Source organism: Nycticebus coucang, chromosome 15, assembly GCF_027406575.1.
Source record: "Nycticebus coucang isolate mNycCou1 chromosome 15, mNycCou1.pri, whole genome shotgun sequence".
NCBI lineage: Eukaryota > Metazoa > Chordata > Mammalia > Primates > Lorisidae > Nycticebus > Nycticebus coucang.
The window spans coordinates 445702-468547 of record NC_069794.1 but is presented as its reverse complement, the minus strand read 5'-3'; the positions used below and the strand labels follow the sequence as shown (position 1 = coordinate 468547).

At 53.6% G+C, this 22846-nt stretch overlaps 1 protein-coding gene across 1 annotated transcript; it reads left to right on the top strand.

Annotated features, from left to right (window-relative positions):
* Nucleotides 1–4915: 4915 nt before the first annotated feature.
* On the top strand, nucleotides 4916–22510 carry GRK1 (G protein-coupled receptor kinase 1). The gene is made up of 7 exons (XM_053564116.1): nucleotides 4916–5614; nucleotides 6922–7049; nucleotides 8355–8512; nucleotides 10261–10344; nucleotides 16543–16667; nucleotides 18412–18613; nucleotides 19878–22510. Exons 1-7 carry the CDS (start codon nucleotides 4916–4918, stop codon nucleotides 20171–20173), a joined length of 1692 nt encoding a protein of 563 aa, XP_053420091.1. The 3' UTR covers nucleotides 20174–22510.
* Nucleotides 22511–22846: the final 336 nt, after the last annotated feature.

Here is a 22846-nt window from a genome sequence, read left to right as displayed (position 1 = left end):
ACGAGCAAGGCTACCCCCATGGTGCAGTTGGTGCAGACCATGTAGCAGCCAGAACGTCCCCCCACCCACCCAGGGAGCCTCCTACATCTACATGGTGGTGACAAAGCAAAGCCGCCTCTGCTACTGGAATAGAGTCACAGAAAGCAGATAAGACAAAAAGATTATGCTTAGTACTCTTAGCACAGTGGTTACGGCGCCAGCCACATTCACCAAGGCTGGCGGTTTTGAACCCGGCCCAGGCCAGTTAAATAGCAAGGACAACTGCAACAAAAGAATAGCTGGGCATTGTGGTGGGTGCCTATAGTTCCAGCTACTTGGGAGGCTGAGGCAAGAGAATTGCTTAAGCCCAAGAGTTTGAGGTTGCTGTGAGCTGTGACGCCACAGCACTCTACTGAGGACAACATAGTGAGACTGTGTCTAAAAAAAAAAGACAGACAGATTAAATAATCTGAAAATAAAGAGGTTTCAATAGATAATCCCTCCATCTCACACACAGAACCGGAAAGATTTTTAAATGAATTAAAACAAGACCAGACCAGGCACTATGGCTCATACCTATTATCCCAGAACTTTGGGAGGCTGGAGTGGGAAAATTGTTTCAGGCCAGGGGTTTGGCACCAGCCTGGGCAATGTAGAGAGACCCCCTCTCTAAAATAAATACATACAAATATTAGCAAGGCATAGTAGTGTGTGCCTGTAGTCCCAGCTACTTGGGAGGTTGAAGCAGAAGGGTCACTTGCACTCAGGAGTGCAGAGCTCAGTGAGCCGTGATCACGCTGCTGCACTCTGGCTTGGGTGACAGAGTGTGATCCTGTCTATAGAAAACCCGATAAACAAAAAATATAAAGTGATCGATAGATATCAAGGTGACACAGAAGTTGGAGCTGACAAAGATTTTAAAGCAGCCATTACAAAAAAGCTTCAACAAGCAATCAAAAAACAGACAAACAAAAACCTTGAAATGAAAAAATAGAAAGTTTAAGGAAAGAAATACAAGTTACAAGGAAGAACCAAATGGAAATTTTTGATTTTAAAAAAACAATAGCCAAATAAAGAGATAAAAAAATCGGTTTAACAGCGGAATAAAGGGGACAGAGAAACTATCCCTGATATAGAAGATAAAACAATAGAACATACACTGGGAAAAATGCACAGAGATTTAGGGATTTGATTATAACAAAAGCTCTAACATGTCAGCAGAATACTAGAAGGAGAGCAAGGCTAAAAAAGTACTCAAAGAAAATAATGGCTGAAAACTCCTCAAATTTGGCAAAAGACAGCCTACAGAAGCTGCGTGAACCCCAAAGTAATTACCTCTCAAATCCATGCCAAAAATGCATCATAATTAAACTTCTGAAAACTAAAGACAAAAATATCTTTAAAGAAGCCAGAGAGAAAACATTTGAATGACAGTATATTTCTCATCAGGCACTAGAGAAACCTGAAGAAAATTTCACAATAATTTTAAAGTCCTGAAAGAAAAGAACTATCAGCCCAGTACCCAAGTCTGGAAAAAAAAAAATATTCTTCAGGAATGAAGGAGGGAAGCAGACATTCTCATATAAAGAAAAAGCAAGAAGATATGTTGCCAGCAGACTTACCCTAATACACTGGCTAAAGAAAGTTCTCAAAACAAAGAAAATAATAAAAGCAAAAACACTGGAATATGAGAAAGCAAGAAATAGTGTGAAGTTGAACACCTAAAAAGTGTTCAAGTAACCCACAGGTAAATGGTGGGCGGGGGGAGGGAGAGGAATGAGAAACAAAGAGTTAAAACCCTAATTGAATCCTACTGCACACCCACCAGAACAGCAAACATAGCAACAGTGGCGACACAATCTGGTGGTAGGAAGTGGAGGGGTTGTACCAGCACAGACCCTCTGGAAAGGTGTGCTAGTCTCTTTAAGACTAAACATGCAGTTACCGTACGACGTAGCAATTGCACTCTCAGGCATTCATCCCAGAGAAATGGAAATATATATTCACACAAAAACCTACCCAAATATTTATAGCAGCTTTATTCATGATAGCTAAAAACTGCAAACAACCCAGATATCTTTCAGCAGGTGAATGGTTAAACAGACAATGGTGCATTCATACCATGAACCACTTCTCAAAAGTAAAAAGGACCAAACTGGCTCAGCACCTGTCGCTCAGTGGTTAGAGCATCGGCCACATACACCAGGGCCGGCAGGTTTGAACCCAGCGGGGGGCCTACTAAACAACAATGACAACTACAACAACAACAACAAAATAGCCAGGTGTTGTGGCAGGCGCCTGTAGTCCCAGCTACTTGGGAGGCTGAGGCAAGAGAATCGCTTAAGCCCAGGAGTCTGAGGTTGCTGTGAGCTGTGACACCACAACACTCTACCTAGGGCAACATAGTGAGACTCTGTCTCAAAAATAAATAAATAAATAAAATGAATAAATAAATAAAAATGAATGAACTATTGGTACCTGCAACAACCTGGGTGAATCTCCAGAGAATTATGATGAATGAAAACTGCCAGTCCAGGAAGGTTACATGGTGTACTCTTCTGTTTATGTGGCTCCCTTGAAATGGCAGAGGTCTAGCAACGGAGAGCAGAGTAGTGGTTGGAGGGGGTGAGTGTAGATTGGGGGTGAATGTGTCTGCAGAGGATCCAGGGGAGCCTGGTGGGAAGCAATCCCTGGGTTTGCCTGTATCCACTTCAGTGTCCTGGCTGAGATATTTGGCAAGATGTTACTTTGGGGGGAAAATGAGTTAAGGGCTCACAGGGTCTCTCTGGATTATTTCTTACAATATACAACAATTGTATATTTACAATTGTAAATATACAATTATCATGAAATATAAAATTTAATTCAAGAAAGATTTCCAGAACCAAATGAATTTGGGGAACACTGCATACTTTACCTCTCTTTGAGAGCAAGTTCGCTCCAAATTCTCCAAATAAGTCCTCTGCTAGGAAACATTTAACTTTAACTGACTGGTTCCCAGTGTAAATGAGTGTGGGACAGCCCCCTTTAATGAAGTGGGAAGTTGTCTACTGCAGAACCGCACATCTCACAGCAGGGTCCTGACCAGCAGCCAGCCGGGAGCTAGTTAGGAAAACAGAACCTCAGTCCCACCCCAGGACCGCTGAGGCAAAGTGGTTCTTTTGGCAGGATCTCCAGGCAGGCAATTCAGCTGCATAGTGCTGTTAGCAGCGCGTGGCCCAGGGCACGCTGGAAAGCATGAACAGTAGCTGCTGCATTTTATAAAGCTCCATGAAAACCACGGTCCCATCTAAACCCCCTAAGACAAGAGGCGGAAAGGGGTTAAGGTGATTGGCCCAAGGTCATCTGCTATTAAGTGGTCTCCTGGGGAATGATGGGATATTATTCACCTCAAATATTTACTTGCTGCTGCACCTGCCCAAGCCCTTGCTAGGAGCTGAGAGACTGGCTGCTCAGCTGGGGTGTTCTCATCTGCATTTATCCTTGCCTGCCTCAGAGGATCCTGCACCCACCTGCAGAATCCCTCATGCTTCTGCTCCCACTGTGATATAGTGGGGTGAGCTGATAGCTCCCCAGACTCTTTGGGACAGGATATTCTGATCTGCCACCCTTTATTCCTTTCTTTAAACGGTAACCAATTTCCTGCTCACTTCCTTATCATTCTTCTTCCCTAGACCTTTATTGAGCACCTATTGTGTGCCAGAACAAGACAGACAAAGCCATGCCACACAAGCTTGACAATGATATTCCTGTATGATCCGCAGGTATGTCATAGGCATGCCCCAGGTGTTTTAGGTGTGTCTCAGGCATGTCCTAGTTATGTGTCAGATGTGTCCCAAGCATGACCACGTGTGTGTCAGGCATGTCCCAGGTATGTCTCAGGTGTGTCACAGGTCTCAGGAGTGTTCCAGCTGTGTCTCAGGTATTTCAAATGTGACCAAGGTATGTCTCAGGCATGTCCCAAGGGTGACCCAGGTGTCCCAGGTATCTCACGCATATCAAAATTTTGTCCCAGGAGTGATCCAGGTCTGTGCCAGCTATACCCAGGTGTGTTTTAGGCATACCTTGGGTGTGTCACAGGTTTGTCTCAGGCATGTCCCAAATGTGTGCCAGGCATGTCCAGACATGCCTCATGTGTGTCCCAGCTAGTTAGAAAAACAGAATCTCGGAATGTCCCAAGTGTGCCCCAGGTGTGTCCCAGATGTGCCCCATGTGTGCACCGGGTGTGCCTAGGGTGAGTGTCTCTGGCCTCCTCATGCTTCGCGTGGACCTGCCTTTGGGTGGGACCTCGGCCAGGGTATAGCTCTGGGCATCTTCTGCCACCTGCCCTGACAGTCACCAACACTGTAGCCTGGCATCCGCTCTGCCTACAAACTGCAGGTAAGAAAAAGGATAATGATTCGAGCTGATCCCTGAGTAAGTCTTACCTATAGACGCCCCAGGAACCTGTTTGTAAGGGGCTTTTTCACTCTAACTTCCTACTATCAGGTACTGTCTGTCTCTCTGTATTATCTTAAAAGTTTAATAATGAAATATAGTAGGGAAAGCAACTGGCCACCTCACACCTCCAAGTGCTGTTCTCAGTGAGGGAGAGGAAGACAGCCTCTTGGGAGGAAGGGGTGAGTTGAACGCCTGTCTAATCTGGTCAGAGAAGCTTAGCGGATTGTCTTTTTCTGGCACCTGCTCCTCACCCTAGTACGTCCTCTGTGACCCCAGGTCGGGATTTAGTCCAGTGCTGCGTCAGCTCTGGGCACCATTGGCTTCCCAGCAGGGCCCCAGCATCCTCACCGTGGCCAGGACAGCTCCCTTGTCCAGCCAGGCAGGGACGGACCACAGGCCAAGGGCATCAGTCAGGCCTGCTCTGGCCATTAGTGCTGCAGGTTTGGCCTCGGCTGATGGTCCTCACGCCTGAAGCGGGCAGGAAGCTGGTGCCAGGATGGATTTCGGATCCTTGGAGACAGTGGTGGCCAACTCTGCCTTCATCGCTGCCCGGGGCAGCTTTGACGGGAGCAGCACACCATCCTCCCGGGACAAAAAGTACCTGGCCAAGCTCAAGCTGCCCCCACTTTCCAAGTGCGAGTCCCTCCGTGACAGCCTTGGTCTGGAGTTTGAGAGTGTGTGTGTGGAGCAGCCCATTGGCAAGCGGCTCTTCCAGCAGTTCCTGCAGACTGACGAGAGGCACGTACCGGCCCTGGAGCTCTGGAGGGACATCGAGGACTATGACACCGCTGATGATGACCTCCGGCCGCAGAAGGCCCAGGCCATTCTGGCTGACTACCTGGACCCTAAGGCCAAGCTCTTTTGTGGCTTCCTGGATGAGGGGATGGTAGCGAAGGTAAAGGAGGGGCCTGCGGTCAGCCAGGACGGGCTATTTCAGCCGCTGCTACAGGCCACGCTGGTACACCTGAGCCAGGAGCCCTTCCAGGAGTTCCTGGGCAGCCTGCACTTCCTGCGCTTCCTGCAGTGGAAATGGCTGGAGGCCCAGCCCATGGGGGAGGACTGGTTCCTGGACTTCAGGGTCCTGGGCAAGGGGGGCTTCGGCGAGGTGTCAGCCTGTCAGATGAAGGCTACCGGCAAGATGTACGCATGCAAAAAGCTCAACAAGAAGCGGCTGAAGAAGAGGAAAGGGTATCAAGTAAGCAGAGCACCAGGGGAGAGGAAAGGGGTGGGGGTATCAAATAAGCAGGGTGCCCGGGGAGGGGGGCACAGAGGCCCCCAGATATAGCCAGCCTGGCCTGTCCAGGCAGGAAGTGCGTGTGGCCTGTGCTCCTCCCTGGGCCAAGTGCAGTGGAGAGTTTGAGGGACAGGGGCCTGTAGGGGAGCGGCTCTGGGTCACTCCCAGGCCTTCCCCAAAGCCCCGGCCTATGTTAGGTAGATTGCAGGTGACTGAGGCAATGCCACCAGATGCCAGGCTGATGGTGCAGGACCGTGGCTGCTTTCTGGAAGGCTCATTGCTCTGCCTCCCAGTGTCCTGTGTCTGGCCTGGGTGTGGTCAGTGGAAACTGCTTAAAGCTCAAAGGACACATTTTCCAAGGCAGCCCTCAGCCGACTCTGTCCCACATGGCTCCTGTCCCTTCCCTGCTGCCTGGCACAGAGTCTAGGATGAGTGCAACTCTGAGGGTAAACAGAGGCCAATGCCCAGCCCTGCGGGCCTCTGAGCTTAGTGAAAGTAAATGGCAGGTGCTCCTGGAAGTACTAAGCAGGAGGCCCCAGAAACACCGAATGTTTTCACTGTGGGACTTCGGGCGATGGGTCAGCCTCATGTTAGCTAACAGTAATTTGCTTAAAGCTGCTGCTTGACAGATAATTCAAACAGCATGCCCTTCACATCAAAGCTGCTGCTTGACATATAATTTAAACGCCATGCCCTTCGCATCAATTGTGATTTTAATCCAACGTATTAGCCTCTTTTCCTGACTTCAGTTTCTGAATGCAAAGCAGCCTGGGGGTCTCCTGCAGCTGCAGACGGGGCCTGCTACAGCAGATTCTTTCTTCAAAAGGACCTGCTGTCCTATAAACCACCTTCTCAAATGTGTCAAAGGACATACAAGAAGTTGTAAAATGAAGGCTAAAGTCCAGCAAGGCAAGGGCTTGGAGCTGCTGGCCAGTGGCCCGTCCCCAGAGGCCAGGATAGGAGGGGCTGCAGGTGCTGTGCCAGGTGAAGGGCTGGGAGGAAGGTCCTCTTCATACTTCCAGCTGAGGGGCAGGGGCTGGCCCAGGAGACCTACAGTCTCCTGTCTCTGAAGAAATTTGTGTGTCTGGTTTTCTCTCTGGGAAATGGGGCATGTGAGGCATATTTTTAAGTTATTTGGAATTGTTTTAGAAAATTGCATTTAAAATGCATTTACCACTTCATTTCTGGTGTCTATGACATCTTCTTGCTGTGGAACTTGGTCACTTTCTGTCCTGGAGCTGGCACTTATTCAGTATCTTGCTTTCCAGGGTGCTATGGTCGAGAAGAAGATCCTGGCGAAGGTGCACAGCAGGTTCATTGTCTCTCTGGCCTATGCCTTTGAAACCAAGACTGACCTCTGCCTGGTTATGACCATCATGAATGGAGGGGACATTAGGTAAAGCCTTGTCCAGACATGGGCAAAGGGGCCTATCTGTTTCAGCTGGGATGGGGGTTTTCAGGCCCAGCTGGGAGGCTTCCTACACACAGAACACGCAGCCATCTGGGAAAGCCCCGTGGCCCCCTCAGAACTCCTCTGCCGCTGTCTTCTGGGAGCCACTACATGAGACAATAAATCCCCAGTGCCCAACAGAGCAGGACCTCCAGGGTAGCCTTCTGAGCTGCAGGCATGTCCGTGAGTGTGGGGTAGAGCGTGACACGCTGGGAGCCTTTCACTCAGAGGGTGGTACATGAAGATGAACATTGCCAACGCCCATTCCTGGCGTGTCCAGCTGTGGGAGCCGTGCCTTTGCCATCATCAGCAAGAGGATGAGGTGTGCCCATGTTCCACAGGCTGTGGGTTCCTGGGTGGACAGATTGCTGGTGCCCAGAGGGGAGGACTCACTTGCTAGCCAGGAAGCTCTGCTGATCTTTGCCCCAGTTTCCCAGACTGTAAAAGGGAGATAAATTACAGTTGAGTTCAAAGGTCATTGTGAAGATTAGTCTAATACTCAGAGGGTGTCTGGCACACGTGAGGTCATGGGGGGAGCTGCAGGTGGCATGTCAGGCTCCACTCCCGCCGTCTACAGCTTCCAGCTCAGTCTCCCTGAGGCAAAGTTGGGTTGGCCTCACTTTCAGAGGAGCTAGAGTTTCAGGAAGAGGGGACTTCTCTGCGCTCCAGCCATCTGCAGCGGGATCCCCACTGCTGCTAGCTGACCTGGGTTGTGGTCCCTGGTCTGCGTCTACGCTACCTAGTTTAAATAATCCATTTCCTTTTGTTAGATTTTGCTTCTCTGTCAAATGTGTGATTGGAAACACAAGAAAGGACAGTGTATAGGGCAGGGAGAAGGCTGGGAAGACAAGTCTTGCTGCGGACTCCATCAGGGAGCCCAACAGAGGCTGAGTGAAGCCACCATTTATGCCTGTGGCGTACTGAGCAGCTCACATTGTGGGGCAGCTCGGGCAGCTTGGGCAGGCCTCCTGGCTGGCCCCAGTCTGGTCTCTTCAGTCGGCTTTGTGAGCCGTCCCCCAGGGCCAGAAGGGGGAGATGACATGCACATGAAACTCTTTTGTCACCTTTGAGGTGCCATCTTTGAGGTAAGATGCTAAAGCCCTCAGCCCCCATGGCCCCGGGGTCTGCCCCAAAGTGACCAGGCACTTGGCTGGCACAGGACACGATGCTGAGGCCTGGCTATGTATGTACGTGATGTCACTGCCAGCTAAGCCCCTGGGGGCATGGTTCGCGCAGTGGTCTGCCCCACAGGTACCACATCTACAATGTAGATGAGGAGAACCCCGGCTTCCTGGAGCCACGCGCCGTTTTCTACACGGCGCAGATCATCTGCGGCCTGGAGCACCTGCACCAGAGGAGGATCGTCTACCGTGACCTCAAGCCCGAGAACGTGCTGCTAGACAATGACGGTGAGGCGCCTCCCCCTGGCTCTGCCACTGTGGCCTCAGCGTCTGGGGGGGGTGGGGGAGGAGCTGCTCAGATAAATGCTTGCTAGAGCATCAAGGGCACTGTGGCAGCTGAGTTTGCCGTTCAGTCAGCCACTAAGAACAGAGAGAGGGGCAGCTGACAGTCCCCACGTGGGCACCATGATTTCCGACGGACTTTGTGGCAGTTGGGCGTTAACTGCAGCTGACAGCCAGCAGGTGACCACTGCTGTGCTTTCTGTCTGCCTGAGTGTGAGATTGCACAGGTGCTTGTCAGAAAATAGATGTGAGATCGTTGCTCTGGCCTATCACCAAGGAGGGCTGAGGCGTAGACACTTGTAAAAGCTGCTGCCGTGAGCTTGGGTGAGGGATCTTCAGTGGGGAGGCAGCTTCCAGGTGGCTACCTGGGAATTCTAGCTTTGAGCCTGGCTCTATCTGCGCTCCACCCTGGACTCCCTGTATGTCATTGTATGAGGCTGTGTGCGTGATGGTGTGGGACTGTGTTATAGTGTGAGGCTGCACATGGTGTGTGTGCCACATGTGCTGCATACAGTATGCTGTGTGTGTGTTTTGTGTGATGTGTGTGGTGTGTCCACTGTGGTATGTGTCGTGTGGTGTGGGTCTGAGGTGTCTGAGGCGTGAGTGTTGTGTGTACTGTCTGTACACATACCCCTCTGAGGTGTGTGTGGTATGTGGTATGTGTGGTGTGTGATGTGTTACTATGGTGTGTGTGTGTAGTGTGTGGCATGTGTCTGGCATGTGGTGCATGCGGTGTGTATGTAGAGTATGTGTGGTGCATGTGTGATGTGTGCGACGTGTGGTGTGCAGCATATGTGTAGTATGCATATGGCATGTGTGTGGCTTGTGTACTGTGTGTGGTATTCGGTGTGTGTGTGGCATGCATGTGGGGTTTGTGACATGTGTCGCGTGTGTGGGAGATGGTTGGCATGGGTGGTGTGTATGTGACGTGTGTGTAGAGTGTGTGTCATATGCATGATATCTGTGTAGTGTGTGTGATGTGTGTGGGGTGTATAGTGTGCATGGGGTGTATAGTGTGTGGGGTGTATAGTGTGCATAGGGTGTATAGTGTGTGGGGTGTATAGTGTGCATGGGGTGTATAGTGTGTGGGGTGTATAGTGTGTGGGGTGTATAGTGTGCATGGGGTGTATAGTGTGTGGGGTGTATAGTGTGTGGGGTGTATAGTGTGCATGGGGTGTATAGTGTGTGGGGTGTATAGTGTGTGGGGTGTATAGTGTGCATGGGGTGTATAGTGTGCATGGGGTGTATAATGTGTGGGGTGTATAGTGTGCATGGGGTGTATAGTGTGTGGGGTGTATAGTGTGCATGGGGTGTATAGTGTGTGGGGTATATAGTGTGTGGGGTGTATAGTGTGCATGGCATTTGTGCATGTGTGTGGCATGTGGTGAGTGTGGCGTGTCTGAGGTGTATGTGTGGTGTGTGGCTTGTGTGTGGCATGTACATGGAGTGTGGAGGGCATGTAGTGTGTGTATGGCATGTGTGGCACATATGTGGTGGTGTGTGGTGTTTGTGGGCATTTGCAGGCATGTGTGTGGTTTGTGCATGGCGTGTGTGTGGCATATGTGTGGGTGGTGTATAGTGTGCATGGCATGTCCAGCATGTGCGTGGCATACAGAGGCTGGCCCTCGACCTGTGCGATTCTGGGCTGTCCTGCCGTTGTGCTGTGCACATGTGACCTGGCCGTGCCTTCCCAGGTAACGTGCGGATCTCTGACCTGGGGCTGGCTGTGGAGCTGATGGACGGGCAGACCAAGACCAAAGGCTATGCGGGAACTCCAGGTGAGGCCTGTGTGCACAGGCAGGCGGGGAAGTTCTGTGCCTTGAGAAGAGCCAGGGTCCTGTCCATCCCCAGGGCACAGCTGGGTCCATCTCCTTGCCTGGGGTGGGGGTGGGGTAGAGAAGGCCTCCCTCAGCCCCAGGCCCCAGGCAATTGTCAGTCAGCCTATCCCAGTGGCTACACTGCTCCTCATTGCCTAAGAGACAGCCAGTTCCATCTTAAGAGTGGCTGCTGGTCTAGGTGCACCAAACCTGCTATAGTGACAGCTGCCCACTTTGGTGCCTTCACAGGGAGCAGGCAGGACCCCAGGGACTTCAGGGGCTCTCTGGGCCTCAACAGAATGAGTTAGTTCAGAGGCCTGGGGTTGAGAGTCACGGCTCCAAGTGTCTGCTACACCTGCATCCCCAGGCCCCAGTCTGTTATACCTGCATCCCCAGACCCCAGGCCCCAGTCCTCTACAATGTGTCCCCTGCACCCAGGCCCCAGGCCCCAAGCCCCAGTCCACTACACCTGTGTCCCCAGGCTCCAGGCCCTCTGTCTGTTACACCTGCATCCCCAGGCCCCAGGCCCCACTCCACTACACCTGCGTCCCCTGGCCCCAGTCTGTTATACCTGCATCCCCAGGCCCTAGGCCCCAGTCCACTATAATGCATCCCCTGGCCCCAGGCCCCAGTCTGTTACACCTGCATCTCCAGGCCCCAGGCCGCAAGCCCCAGTCCACTACACCTGTGTCCCCAGGCTCTTAGGCCCTCTATCTGTTACACCTGCATCCCCAGGTCCCAGGCCCCACTCTACTACACCTGGGTCTCCTGGCCCCAGGCCCCAGGCCCCAGTCTGCTACACCTGCATCTCCAGGCCCCAGGCCCCAGGCCCCAGTCTGCTACATCTGCAGCCCGCACCGCAGACGAGCAGCTGGGAACAAGTGCATCTTCCCTGAGTTCACAGCCACTGCCCATTGCTCAGTCCCGCCTGAGCTCTGCCTCCTGTCAGTTTGAGAGGCATCGGTTTCTCAGGAGTGGGGACAGGTGCACAGCTGCGGGAGGTTCTAGGTTGCTGCTCTTTGTGAGATGCTGATACCCAATGACCTGAGGTGGGGCTAGAATGTACTTGCATCACCCCAAACCTCTCCCACCCCTGCCCACCCCTGTCTGTGGTAAAATTGTCTTCCATGAAACCTGCCCCTGGTATCAAGAAGGTTGGGAACTGCCATGCTACCCTGTTACACCACAAGGGGACAGGGACTGGCCTTAGTGGGCATGTGCTCAGCTTTAATAAAGCTCTCATGGTGTGTTTGTACCACATATGCATGTAGGCTTATGAAACTGACACACAATGTGTTTGTAACACATATGTGTGTAGGCTTGTAAAGACACCTATGTGTACAAGTGTATGTGCACACATATGCTTGCATTTATGTATGGGTATACATGCGTGGGTGTCTTATGGGTGTGCCTGTGTGCAAATGCCTGTCTTTGTGTGCACACACCTATAAATGTGCATACATGAGCGTGCACATGCACATGTATGCACCCTCTGTGCATGCCTGTGCACGTATGCATATGTATACACATATGTCTCTGTGCATCTTTGTGTATGTGTGTGCTTGTTTGTCTGTATGCATCTCTAGGTGTGTATATGCACATCCACGTTCATGTGTGTATCAGTGTCTACATGTGCGTGCATGTACATTTGTGTGCATGTCTGTGTGTGTTCGCCCATGTGTACCCTATGTTTATGTGACTGTGTCTGTGTGTGGCATGTGCATTCCTGTGCATGTATGGGTGTGTGCCTATCTCTGTGAGTGCACATGCGTTTGTCTGTGTGTCTGTGTGTGAGGGCCCAGGCAGGCTCATTCTGCTGCGCTGGCCGATCTCACTGTGTCCTCTCACTCTGCCCCTAGCATGAGGAAGCCACCGTTCAGGGGAGCGGAGAACTCAAGGTCAGGTCGGCAGCTTGGATGATTTGGGGGAACTCTGAGCCTTCAGGGCTAATGTTTGTCACACCGGCTTGTTGTGAGGCTTTGACGGGGCATTTGTACCTGGAGCCGCTGACTGTGGCCACAGCGTTTATTCCAGTCCTTCCTTTCTCTCCACATCCTAGATGGCTGTATGTGTTCAGGTTATTTCTGATGGGATTTCCTGGCAAATTTCCTTCTTCTCCTGGGTTGTTTTGGCTTTGGGGAAAAGGTGCTGTCACCTGATGCTGGCATTAGTGTAGCGTGCTGTTCAAACTCTCTGAGGCGCCGTCTGTGTCTATGCCCCAGCCGCGCCAGTTTGCTGCCTGGGCAGTGCAGTCCCCAAGCACTGAGGAAGGACGACTGCACACCCACACCCTTCGTGCCATGTTGCACTTGCCTTGGTGTGGGGTTCAGGATCCCCCTGAAAGGTACTCCCACAATAGCAGGTCTAAGAATTTTCTGGAAGGCAGCTCCAAGAATGTTCTGGAGCAGCCCCACAGCTCAGTGAAGCCCAGGCTGCACCTGCTTCTCGTGGGATGACTGTCTGCAGGCTCAGGTGAGGCGCAGTGCTGCTGTCATCTTCACGCTCCTCACCAAGTCCTGCACGTGGGGCACCCAGGCAAGGCCCACTTTCGTGTTTCAGGGTGACTCTGGACCATCCCAGAGCCGGGATTTGAGGAGTTTAACTACAAGGACATGTGCTGACTGACCCTGCCTCGGGCACTGAGTGTGAGGCCCAGCTGGCCGCCAGAGGGCCCTAATCACCTTTTCTGTGGGTGCTGAGCTGCTGGTTTGAGGATTTCATGTGAACTTTCGGTGGACACTGGGCTTTCCGCTCGCATTTCTTTGTCGAAGTGAGTGTGGCCACCACCCGTGTGGCAGTATCAGGCTCTGGTTGTCACCTCAGCACAGTTATCTGGAGATGTTGGGGTTGGGGCATGAGTAGAAGGCAGGTGCATATCCCAGAGCCCCCTCTGGGTCTGTCTTCCTGCCCTCACCTGTGGTACAAGGCTCCTCTGCCAGTCTGGACCAATAGCAGGCTCTACCTGGTGATTTCTCTCTGTTGGGGCTATGCTGGCCCAGGGCACAGCCAGAGGGGTATGGAGGGGCCTGATGTTTAGAGAAATTAGTAGCAGGTCAAGGCCAGCCAGCACACAGGCTACCACTTGCCCAGGCAATAGAATTAGCCACCTGTCTGCTGCACACGCTGCATGGCTGGGGATGTGAGTTGTGCTACTCAGGCTGCCAGCAGGGGCCACCAGGCTCTTCACCCAGAAGGTGACTTGTGCCCTGGGTCTGGCAGGGCAGAAGACTCCAGCAGACTCTCGTTTTAGTCTAGACATGGTGCTCACATGCACAGTTAGTATTCACAAAGTCTGTAATTCCCTGTCAGGCAGAGCCTACACAGGTATGTTCAGGGCCAGGGACTTCTGTGCCACATGGCTCCTGTGACCCTTGTGCAGGAGTGGCTCTTGGTCATATCGGCCTTGGTGTTGTTGCAGAGTGGGCTTCCACTTCATGCGCGTTAGAGGGGCAGGAAAGACCTTAGCTTGGGATATGGAAACTGAGCATCATGGCGCCACCCCTGCCCTAGCCCAGCAGCTGACCCTAGTCCTAGGGTCAGTCATGGACCTCGGAGCCTGGCTGGCCCTCACTTAGCTGGCAGCTGGGGCGTGGGGCCCTGGGTACATGCCAGAGGTGGGCACCTGAACATCCTCAGGAGCCTGACTGTCCAGACAGACAACTTTGCCTGGTCTCTACCTGCTGGACATGCAAGGCAGGGCCCAGTGTACCCATGGTGGCAAGAGCCAAGATGGGAGCACAGCCCCCTGGTCCGTGTCCTGGGGCAAGCTACCACACCCCAGCTGTAAAATGACCACGAGTGCCCCATTGCGGATGTGTAGCTTGATGTGGGTCATTGTGCCAGGCACTTAGGGCAGGCTGAAGCAAGGGCCGTGTAGTGTGATGCTGGGGTCACTGTGGTCACTGTACACTGCAGTGAGGCCTGGAGGGCCTGGGGAACACAGGGCAAGCAAACAGCTTAGGAGGAGGGCTCGGGGGTGATGAGGTGTCCCCGAGCGTCACCTCCACTCAGCTTCCAGCACATGGCACCAGATCAGGGAATGACTGAAGCTCCATGTCCGCACAGACTGACCAGCTCAGAAGGTGATGCTTCTGAACTGAAGGTTCCCCAGTGAGGAACCCCGGGGACACTGGCAGCAAGGCCCAGCCCTAAGGTGGCCCAGCCTCCAGTGTGAGCAGGAGGCCAGGAGCCCCAGACCCCAGGGGAATAGTCCTGAAGGCCCGTGGAGGAGGCACTGTAGGAAATCTAACCCAGGTAACATCCTGGGGAGACATAGGGGACACTGCAGCTGTGAGGTGGGAACTGTGTCATGAGAATGAGCACTCAGAGAGCTCCAGAGGACGAAAAAGTGGCAGAGATGAAACATTCCAAAGAAAAGATTTGAAAGATAAATTTGGATTTTCTCCCCAAAGTGGATCAAAGTACAAAAATGTGGAAAATAAGAGAGAAAACACAAGAAAAGTAGGAGACTAGTCCAGAAAGCTCAGCACTGCATGGTAACTTTGAAGGAAGAACAGGAAACCTGCAGGAGGAAAGATACCGATGAAATATTCCAAGAAAATCCCTAGAGGGGAGCCACGGGAATTTAGGACTGCCTTGCACATGGATCACAAACAGAGGGTGACACTTTGGGACAAAGAAGACACTACACGCCTGCAGGGGTGGACTGCGGCCCCCACAGAGAGAACCTGGAATTGGGGGGGGGGGCTGGCTCCCAGGACAGTGCTAGAATGGGAAAATGTCTTAGAAATTCAGAGGGCAAATGATTTTCAACTTAGAATTTTAGGGCACCCAAACTCTCAGGTAAATATTAAGGTAAAATAAAGGCATTTTCAGATATGTAAGTTCTTAAAACGTATGTGTAAGGTGAGCTAAAGCCCTTCTCAGGCTGCTATTTGATCAGAATAAAGGAGCTGACCTCAGAGGTGGGGCATCTGGGGCAGGGTCATCAAAGTGGGCCCAGGCACTGAGGACATCTGCTGAGGAGCTGTGAATCCAGACTAGAGCAGGGAAGACAGTACAGGAAGCCTCTCTCATAATGATGAAATTGATAAAATATCTGATAAATTGGAATACAACACAATTAGAGAAGTGCCACAGAATTTAGGGTTGGATTGGTGATAAGTGCACAGAAAAAATGAAAATAACAAAAAGACGCAGTCATCTGGGAAAAAGACAAGAATCTGCAGAGAAGGAAAACCGGGCTCTGATTTGGTTCAGCTGGGAAAGATGTCGAGTTGACCTACCTGACACGGTCGTGGAGAGAAGATGGGAGGAGCCTGTGGATGGCTGAGGAAGGCTGGGGCCCTTTGACCTCCAGAGGGGCAAGGCTGAAAGTGGCCCCAGGGACGTGGAGAACTGTCTGATTCTTTACACACGAGAGGGACTTTTACACAAACCACAGGCGAGGCAGAAACAGATGCTGGATATGTTAGTGCTGGGCTCCATGCCCATTGCAAAGGGTGTCACAGTGACTGGATTTGAAGCCACTCTGAACACTTGTCATCTTGAGCAAATTTTAAAATGCTTAAGCTGGTGGGACCTCTGCTTCCAATCTGAGCAGCAGCATGTGCTCTTGGTGCTGTCAGGATTAAACGCTGTAAATTTGTACCTGAGCTCTATAGGTGCCCGAAAAGGGGTGCTTACAGACGGGTCCACATTAGCAGCACAGCCTCCAGGCAGAGGAGCACAGAGGGCACAGAGCTGGGCCTTCCCTTCAGCCCAAAGTGTGGTGGGGACAGTCCTCCCACACTTTGACATCTGGGCGTCAGTGCAGGGGTCCCTCTTTTGCACCTGCCACGCCCACGAGTCACACACATGCTACTGTGCTTGTCATCACATGCTCCCCACTGCCCCTGAGTCTGGGTGCCAGAGAGGGAGGAGACTTCACACCCACATGCCAAGCAAGGTCCTCAGCCAGGGCAGCTCTCCACCCCCCAGGGGCATTTGTCTGCATCTGGAGACTTTTCTGACTGTCACTGATGCTCTGGCACCTGGTTGGCTACTCCACACCCAAGGGTGTTCTGGCCCTGAGTGCCAACAGTGCTGAGCCCCCACGTAGAGCACATTCGGAGCCTGGGTCCTGTGGTAACCAGGGCAGGAGCTCCCTGCAGGGATAGCACATCTCATCTGTGAACTCCACTGTGCTCTGGCCCGCAGGTTTCATGGCTCCCGAGCTCCTACGGGGGGAGGAGTATGATTTCTCTGTTGACTACTTCGCCCTGGGTGTCACCTTGTACGAGATGATCGCAGCCCGAGGACCCTTCAGAGCCCGAGGAGAGAAGGTAGGGCCCACCCAGCAGGGTCCTAGTTGGGAGGGGCAAATTCCTGCAGGCTGCTTTGCTGTCTGTGGTGAAAGTGACTTGCCCAGTTCCTGACGCCACAGTGGCTGAGGGACTTCAGGCCTCTCCTTGTGCCCAGAGCACAGGACAGAGTCAACACCCCTACCTGGGGCTGGCTGCCCTCAACCTTGCAGGGTCCTGCCTCATGGCACTGCTTCTGGGTGACTTGCCCACTGCGGCATCCAGAGAGGGCACATGGACCACCCCGAGCCTCCATCCCCAGTGCATCCACAGCTACTGGGGCCTGGTGACTGCCAAGGCCAGTGATCTTGGGTTGGGGATGCTGGGTGTCAGGGCTTCTTCCCCTGTGGGTGGTCCTGCTGCTCTTCTCCTCCCCAGACGCCAAGAGCCCATTGCCACCACAGGCACAGCAGTAGGCCTGGACCTAGAAGGAAGCAGACCTCTCCTGGGGCTGCACAGCCTCTCCCGAGCCCCGTGGATGCTGGCTCTTGGGGCCTCCAGGACCACAAAAGGGGTGACATGGGAGGCCATTCCTCTATTCAAGCAGTGGACCAAATTGCTTTTCCCTTCCAGCGAGTGAAGACTCAGCCCAAAGATAAGACTGCCTCTCGGTCCACCCAGGCAGAGTGACCCATGGCCAGAGGGCTGCCCACCCCAAGGCACAGGGCCCAGACAGGGACCCAGGCTGTGCATGGGGGCCTTGGGGTGTAGCATTGCCCTGCCCAATTTCTCCTGCTGGTACTTGTCTGGAAGTGTGTCCTTCACCAGGGAAACAGACTAAACCCCCAATCTTCCAATGTCCCCTGGAAATGTCCCTCCCAGGACAGGCTGAGGACAGAGTCTGTCCCCTATTTTCCAGTGTCCCCTGGAAGTGTCACCCCAGGACACGCTGGGGACAGGGTAAGTCCCCCATCTTCCAGTGTCCTGTGGAAGTGTCCCCTCCCAGGACAGGCTGGAGACAGAGTAACTCCTCCATCTTCCAGTGTTCCCTGGAAGTGTCACCCCGGGACACACTGGGGACAGAATAAATCCCTCATCTTCCAGTGTCCCCTGGAAATATCACCCCCAGACACGCTGGGGACAGAGTCAGTCCCTCATCTTCCGGTGTTGAAGTGTCACCCCCAGGACAGGCTGGGAACAGAATTAGCCCCCCATCTTCCAGTGTCCCCTGAAAGTGTCCCCCTAGGACAGGCTGGAGACAGAGTTAGTCCCTCATCTTCTAGTGTCCCCTGGAAGTGTTTCCCCAGGACAGACTGGGAACAGAGTAAGTCCCCATCTTCCAGTGTCTGGGGCTGCACTGTCCACCTCGAGGTAGGCGTGTGGGGACGGGGGTGTCAGTGGCCTGCTTGAGGGGGTTCTGCAGGTACCTGAGGAAACTCTCTGCTCTGTAGTAGCCAGGGCCTCTGGGGGTGGGGGTGGGGGATGCACTTGCCCAGCATGGCTGATAACAGGCCCTGGGTGCCTCCCCAGTGTCCCACTGGCTGGCCTCCCCTGTAGGCCTGTGCTGCCCACCTCTCATTCTGACCATTCTTTCCGTGGGTCTGGGATGATTGTGGGAATGTTCCAGGGAGTCAACCAGGTCCTCTGTAGACACTGTCCCCTCCTTGGCCACTGGGCACCACCTGCTGAGGAGCTGAGCACATGGGTGCCCCGAGGCCCTCCCAGTTGCCTACCCTGGTGGGAATGAGCTTGTGCAGCTCGGCTCCTGTCCCCTCCTCTTGTGCAGGTGGAGAATAAGGAGCTCAAGCAGCGGATCCTCTCAGAAGCCGTCAAGTACCCGGAGAAGTTCAGCCAGCCTAGCAAGGACTTCTGTGAGGCGCTGCTGGTGAAGGACCCTGAGAAGCGTTTGGGGTTCAGGAACCAGACGTGTGATGCGCTGCGTGTCCAACCCCTCTTCAAAGACCTTAACTGGAGACAGCTGGAGGCCGGTACTGTGAGGCGCTCAGACAGGGGGAGCAGTTCCCTGGGCCCTGTGAATGTTCCCCACCCTCTGCTCTGACCCCATTGCTCAGGACTGGCGTTAGTGGCCCCATGTGAACAGATCTCAGCAGGTCTGAGCAGGCCTTCAGGTCTCATCTTGAGGTGGGGAGGAAGGAAAGAGATGGTAGCGGGTCAACTTTCAGGGCCAAACCCACTGGGCTCCCCACCATGCACCTCCCACCCTGTGCCCCAAAGGAGCCCCCAAGCACACCCAAAGCAGGGTTCTCATGCTGTCTGCTTAAGATAGTTTACCAGTGCTACTGCCAAGTTGCACACGTGAGGTTGCATGTGTGTCTGAGAGAGGGAGGAACCCAGCTGCAGCCCCCGCCCTGGGAGCCTACACAGGGAGAGGGCTCTCTGCACCCAGTGTGACCACAGTTACAAGATAGCCATGGAGCCATAGGCTCCCCAAAGGGAAGCTGCTTCTGCAGAGAAGGGTCAGAGCAGCGTCCAGGAGATTGGAGTTGTGAGCAAGTGCATGTGGTCAGATGTGCGAACTGTGAGCCCTGACCTCCAGTAATGGGGACTGAGCCATCTTGAGTATCCATTTCCAAGAGAGATGAGCAGAAACCACATGGGGGACTCGTGAGTGTCTACCAGCATGAGGGTTGTCCTGATGCCACTACAAGCTCTCTCTGGAGGCAGAGTCAGTGTGGACTGAGGGAAGGAGGTGGTCTGGCCAACTGGGAGGTTGTCCATCATGGACACTCTGTGTCTGGTGCCTGGGGAGTCATGGCCTACAAACATATTGAGGGGAGAAGTTGCCTTTTGAAAGGTGGTGTGAGGTTCAGCCTGCACATGTGGGGCCTGGGAATCTGGCCTGTGATGACAATGATGTTGCCCAGCTGGGAGGCTGACCTAAGGGCCCTGTGCCTGGGTCTGCAGAGGGGGCAAGTGGCCCAGGAGGCAGAGTCCCTGGTGGAGGGGGCAGAATGCTCTCTGCTTCAGGGAAACCTCAGGGAGGCAGTGGACCTGCCTGAGGTTCCTTCACGAGTAGCCTCTAAACCAGACTCCCACTCCCACTCGGTCCACCTGGGGCTCCAGCACCTGGCCACATGCCCATGGGGGTCGCAGAGCCCTGGGAGGCCCTCCTCAGGCAGGGTCAGCCCCCAGGCCCCTGCAACTTCGAGGGGCTGCTGGGGAAGCATCTTCTTGTGCGACACCCTGCTTACCCACATGCTGTTTGCGTCTTGTTTCTCTGTCTCTGAACAGGGATGCTGATCCCGCCTTTCATCCCAGACTCCAGAACCGTATATGCAAAAAACATTCAGGATGTAGGTGCCTTTTCCACGGTCAAAGGCGTGCTCTTTGACAAAGCTGACACGGAGTTCTTCCAGGAGTTTGCCACCGGCAACTGCCCCATTCCCTGGCAGGAGGAAATGATCGAAACCGGCATCTTTGGGGAGTTGAATGTGTGGCGTGAGGACGGGCAGATGCCGGACGACATGAAGGGCATCTCTGCCGTGGAGGCCTCCTCATCCAAGTCAGGAATGTGTCTGATTTCCTAGATGGGCTCTGGAGTGAGGCGGTGGGGCAGAGCCACTCAGCAGAGGACAGAGAGCCCCGCCAGCCTTCGTGGGGAGGCGCCAAATGCCTTGTGGTGGGCTCTGTGGGGTCCTCCAGCCAGCGAGTGGACACAGGGATCTCTCTGCCAGGCCCCTGCTTGTGCGCTGGGTCTCCTCCTGGCTCAAGACAGAGATGGCTATGGAGGCACAGGGCAGGGACTCTGGGCCTGGATCCCCGAGCCTCTGCCCCTGACTGTCCCCTGCTCTTCACTCAGACAATACGATGTCCTGGTGGAATCAGCCAATCACAGGTGAACTCTCAAAGATCCTCTTGGCAGCCACTGGTTGGTGGGACAGGACAGGTCCTGGTGGTGCTGCCAGAAGTCCAGTTTGGGTTTCCTGGACCTTAACCTCTAACCTCTCAGAGCCCAACTCCTCTGTGGGAGACTGGCAACACCGACAGCCGTCGGCTGTCCCACTGCTAGGAAGGGTTGGCCCAGGCCCTGATCAACTGCATCCTGGGGACCCCACAGTCAGCATTTGTGAGGCGCTGAGACCTGTAGTCTCTGTCAGGGTCACCTTCAGGGTTCTTGGGCGCCAGACTGCCCTGTGGCCATGCTCTTTCCTGATTGTCAGCAGCACCCACCCTGGTCCCTCACAACCTGAGCTGTCTTCTCTCTGGCCCCTCCTGGAACAAGCTGACTACCCCTGGCCTGGCTGACCTCACCTCCCAGGGAATTTCTGGGCAGGCTGCCTTTGTTTATGGCTCTGCTGACCCCTGCCACGGGTCTTACTGCAATCCCCTTGTATTGTCAGCAGCTATTGTACCAAAGACCAAAGCCCTACTCCTGGGAACACTCACATCACTCTGCTCCCTGACTGCCCAGTCCAGCTGCACCCTGAATATAGACGGTCCCCACACATCTCCATGTTTGACTCAGCCCCAGCTGCCATCTGGGCTGTGGCCGGGATCCAGGACATAGGCAGAGGGTTCACAAGGTGCAATGCCAGCCCTGGGGTGGGACTTAAGGACTCCAAGCTGCCTTAGAGGTGGGCTGTGCCCTTTCCTCTGGGAGGAGCGTCTTGCGGGCCTCTGCACTGATGCATGGGGGGAGGTAGCCCTAGCCTCTTGGCCATGGCTGGGCGTCTCCACAAGCCTTGGGGAGGCCATGAGGATAAGGGAGAGGGGCCTCAGCAAATGGCCAGGCATACTGACAGAGCCAGGGGCCGCAGGGAGGGCTTCATGAGGATGTCGAGTCCTCCGTGGCCTTGGCTGCCCCTCCTGGATGTCAGCTACCATTGTGGGGAGCCGGGTACCCCCAGAGACTAGCATTGCGGCAGTCATGGCTTTAGAGATTTGCACTTGTGGCCAGAGGGACTGAGTGCCTCCATGGTCGGCAGAGCTGCTGAGGGATTAGCGCCGAGCTGGTATTAGGAGCACATCTTCCGATAAGCCCAGGCCACCCACTCTGTGCAGAGACACGTTCTCTAGAGGTAGCTCCTGCACATGCACATGAAGATCACACTTGGAAAGCAGCTCCACAGCCCTCTCCTCTGACCCGAGGGGCTGACAGGACCATAGAATGTTCTGGAAGGGCCAGGAGCAGCATCCAGTGCTTTTCGATCTAAGATCCCAAACTGTCCATGAAGACACCTCTGCAGCAGCCCAAGACTGGGGCTCAGGGAGGCTGAGCTGCCCACTGAGCAAGCTCCCGGCCCCTTCTATTCTGGAAGGTTCTGCAGCAGACAGAACCTGTCTCATTTGTGTCACTCATTTCTGGTTCCTCTAAACCTTCTTAGATCTGCTCCTGGTGCATGTGGGTCTGAACAGGTAAGCGATCTCACCCCGGCCTCCCTGGGGTTGCAGAGCACAGGCAATTTCATCAGCGCTGCAGGGGCCACTGTCCACAGTGAGCTGTCCAGCTCTTGGGCCTGCAGGACTCTGCTATCCCCCCAGGACTCAGCAAGAACCTCTCTGCCCTCCTCTTGAGGTTGGACTTCCAGACACTCATGTCCCAGTGAGATTGAATTCAGATAAATAATGAATAGTTTTTAGTGTAAGTATATCCTATGCAATCTTTGAGACATCCTTATACTAAAAACACATTTGTCATTCATCTGAAGTGAAAATTCGATTGGGCATCCTGTAGTGCTGTTTCTAGCAGACCTGGTAGGTCTGTTGCAGATCACCCATTTACCTATAAAGTAGCTGTCTTACCTGCTGGGAGGGACCAGGAGAGGCTTCGCTTCTGGCTTCAGCTGCTCCTTTGGGTCTATCCAGAGTGGTGTTTTCCACCTCTGTAAAATGAAAGTTGACCCCGTTGTTCACATATAGGCTGTTGAAAGTTGTATCTACACTTCGTTTTTATTAAAAAAATCTTTTAAAACTTAGTATCATATCAAGAAAATGCATTGTGAACACTGAGTCCGTGATCCCACAGGCTGCTACCTGTTCCCATTCCCGGTGTCTACCAGCGCAGCCACATACCTGCACTCAGTAGCTCGCACATCCTGTCCACAAAGTCACTGCCACCTGTGAGCTTTGCATCCTGTCCCCCAGCATCTGCTGCTTGTGCCTGCCCTGCCCACCTCATGGCCTCCATATGGACAGCCCAACCTCTGGCCCACAAGCTGAAGCTGGGAAAGAGGTGCTACGGCAGCCCTGTGTCCTCTGGG

Bases quoted from the DNA above. Each gene is read 5' to 3' on its own strand.
- GRK1 (XM_053564116.1), top strand. From the start codon at position 4,916: ATGGATTTCGGATCCTTGGAGACAGTGGTGGCCAACTCTGCCTTCATC. The intron at 8,513-10,260 runs GTGAGGCGCCTC...GTGCCTTCCCAG, and splicing joins CGTGCTGCTAGACAATGACG to GTAACGTGCGGATCTCTGAC. The intron at 16,668-18,411 runs GTAGGGCCCACC...CCTCTTGTGCAG, and splicing joins TCAGAGCCCGAGGAGAGAAG to GTGGAGAATAAGGAGCTCAA.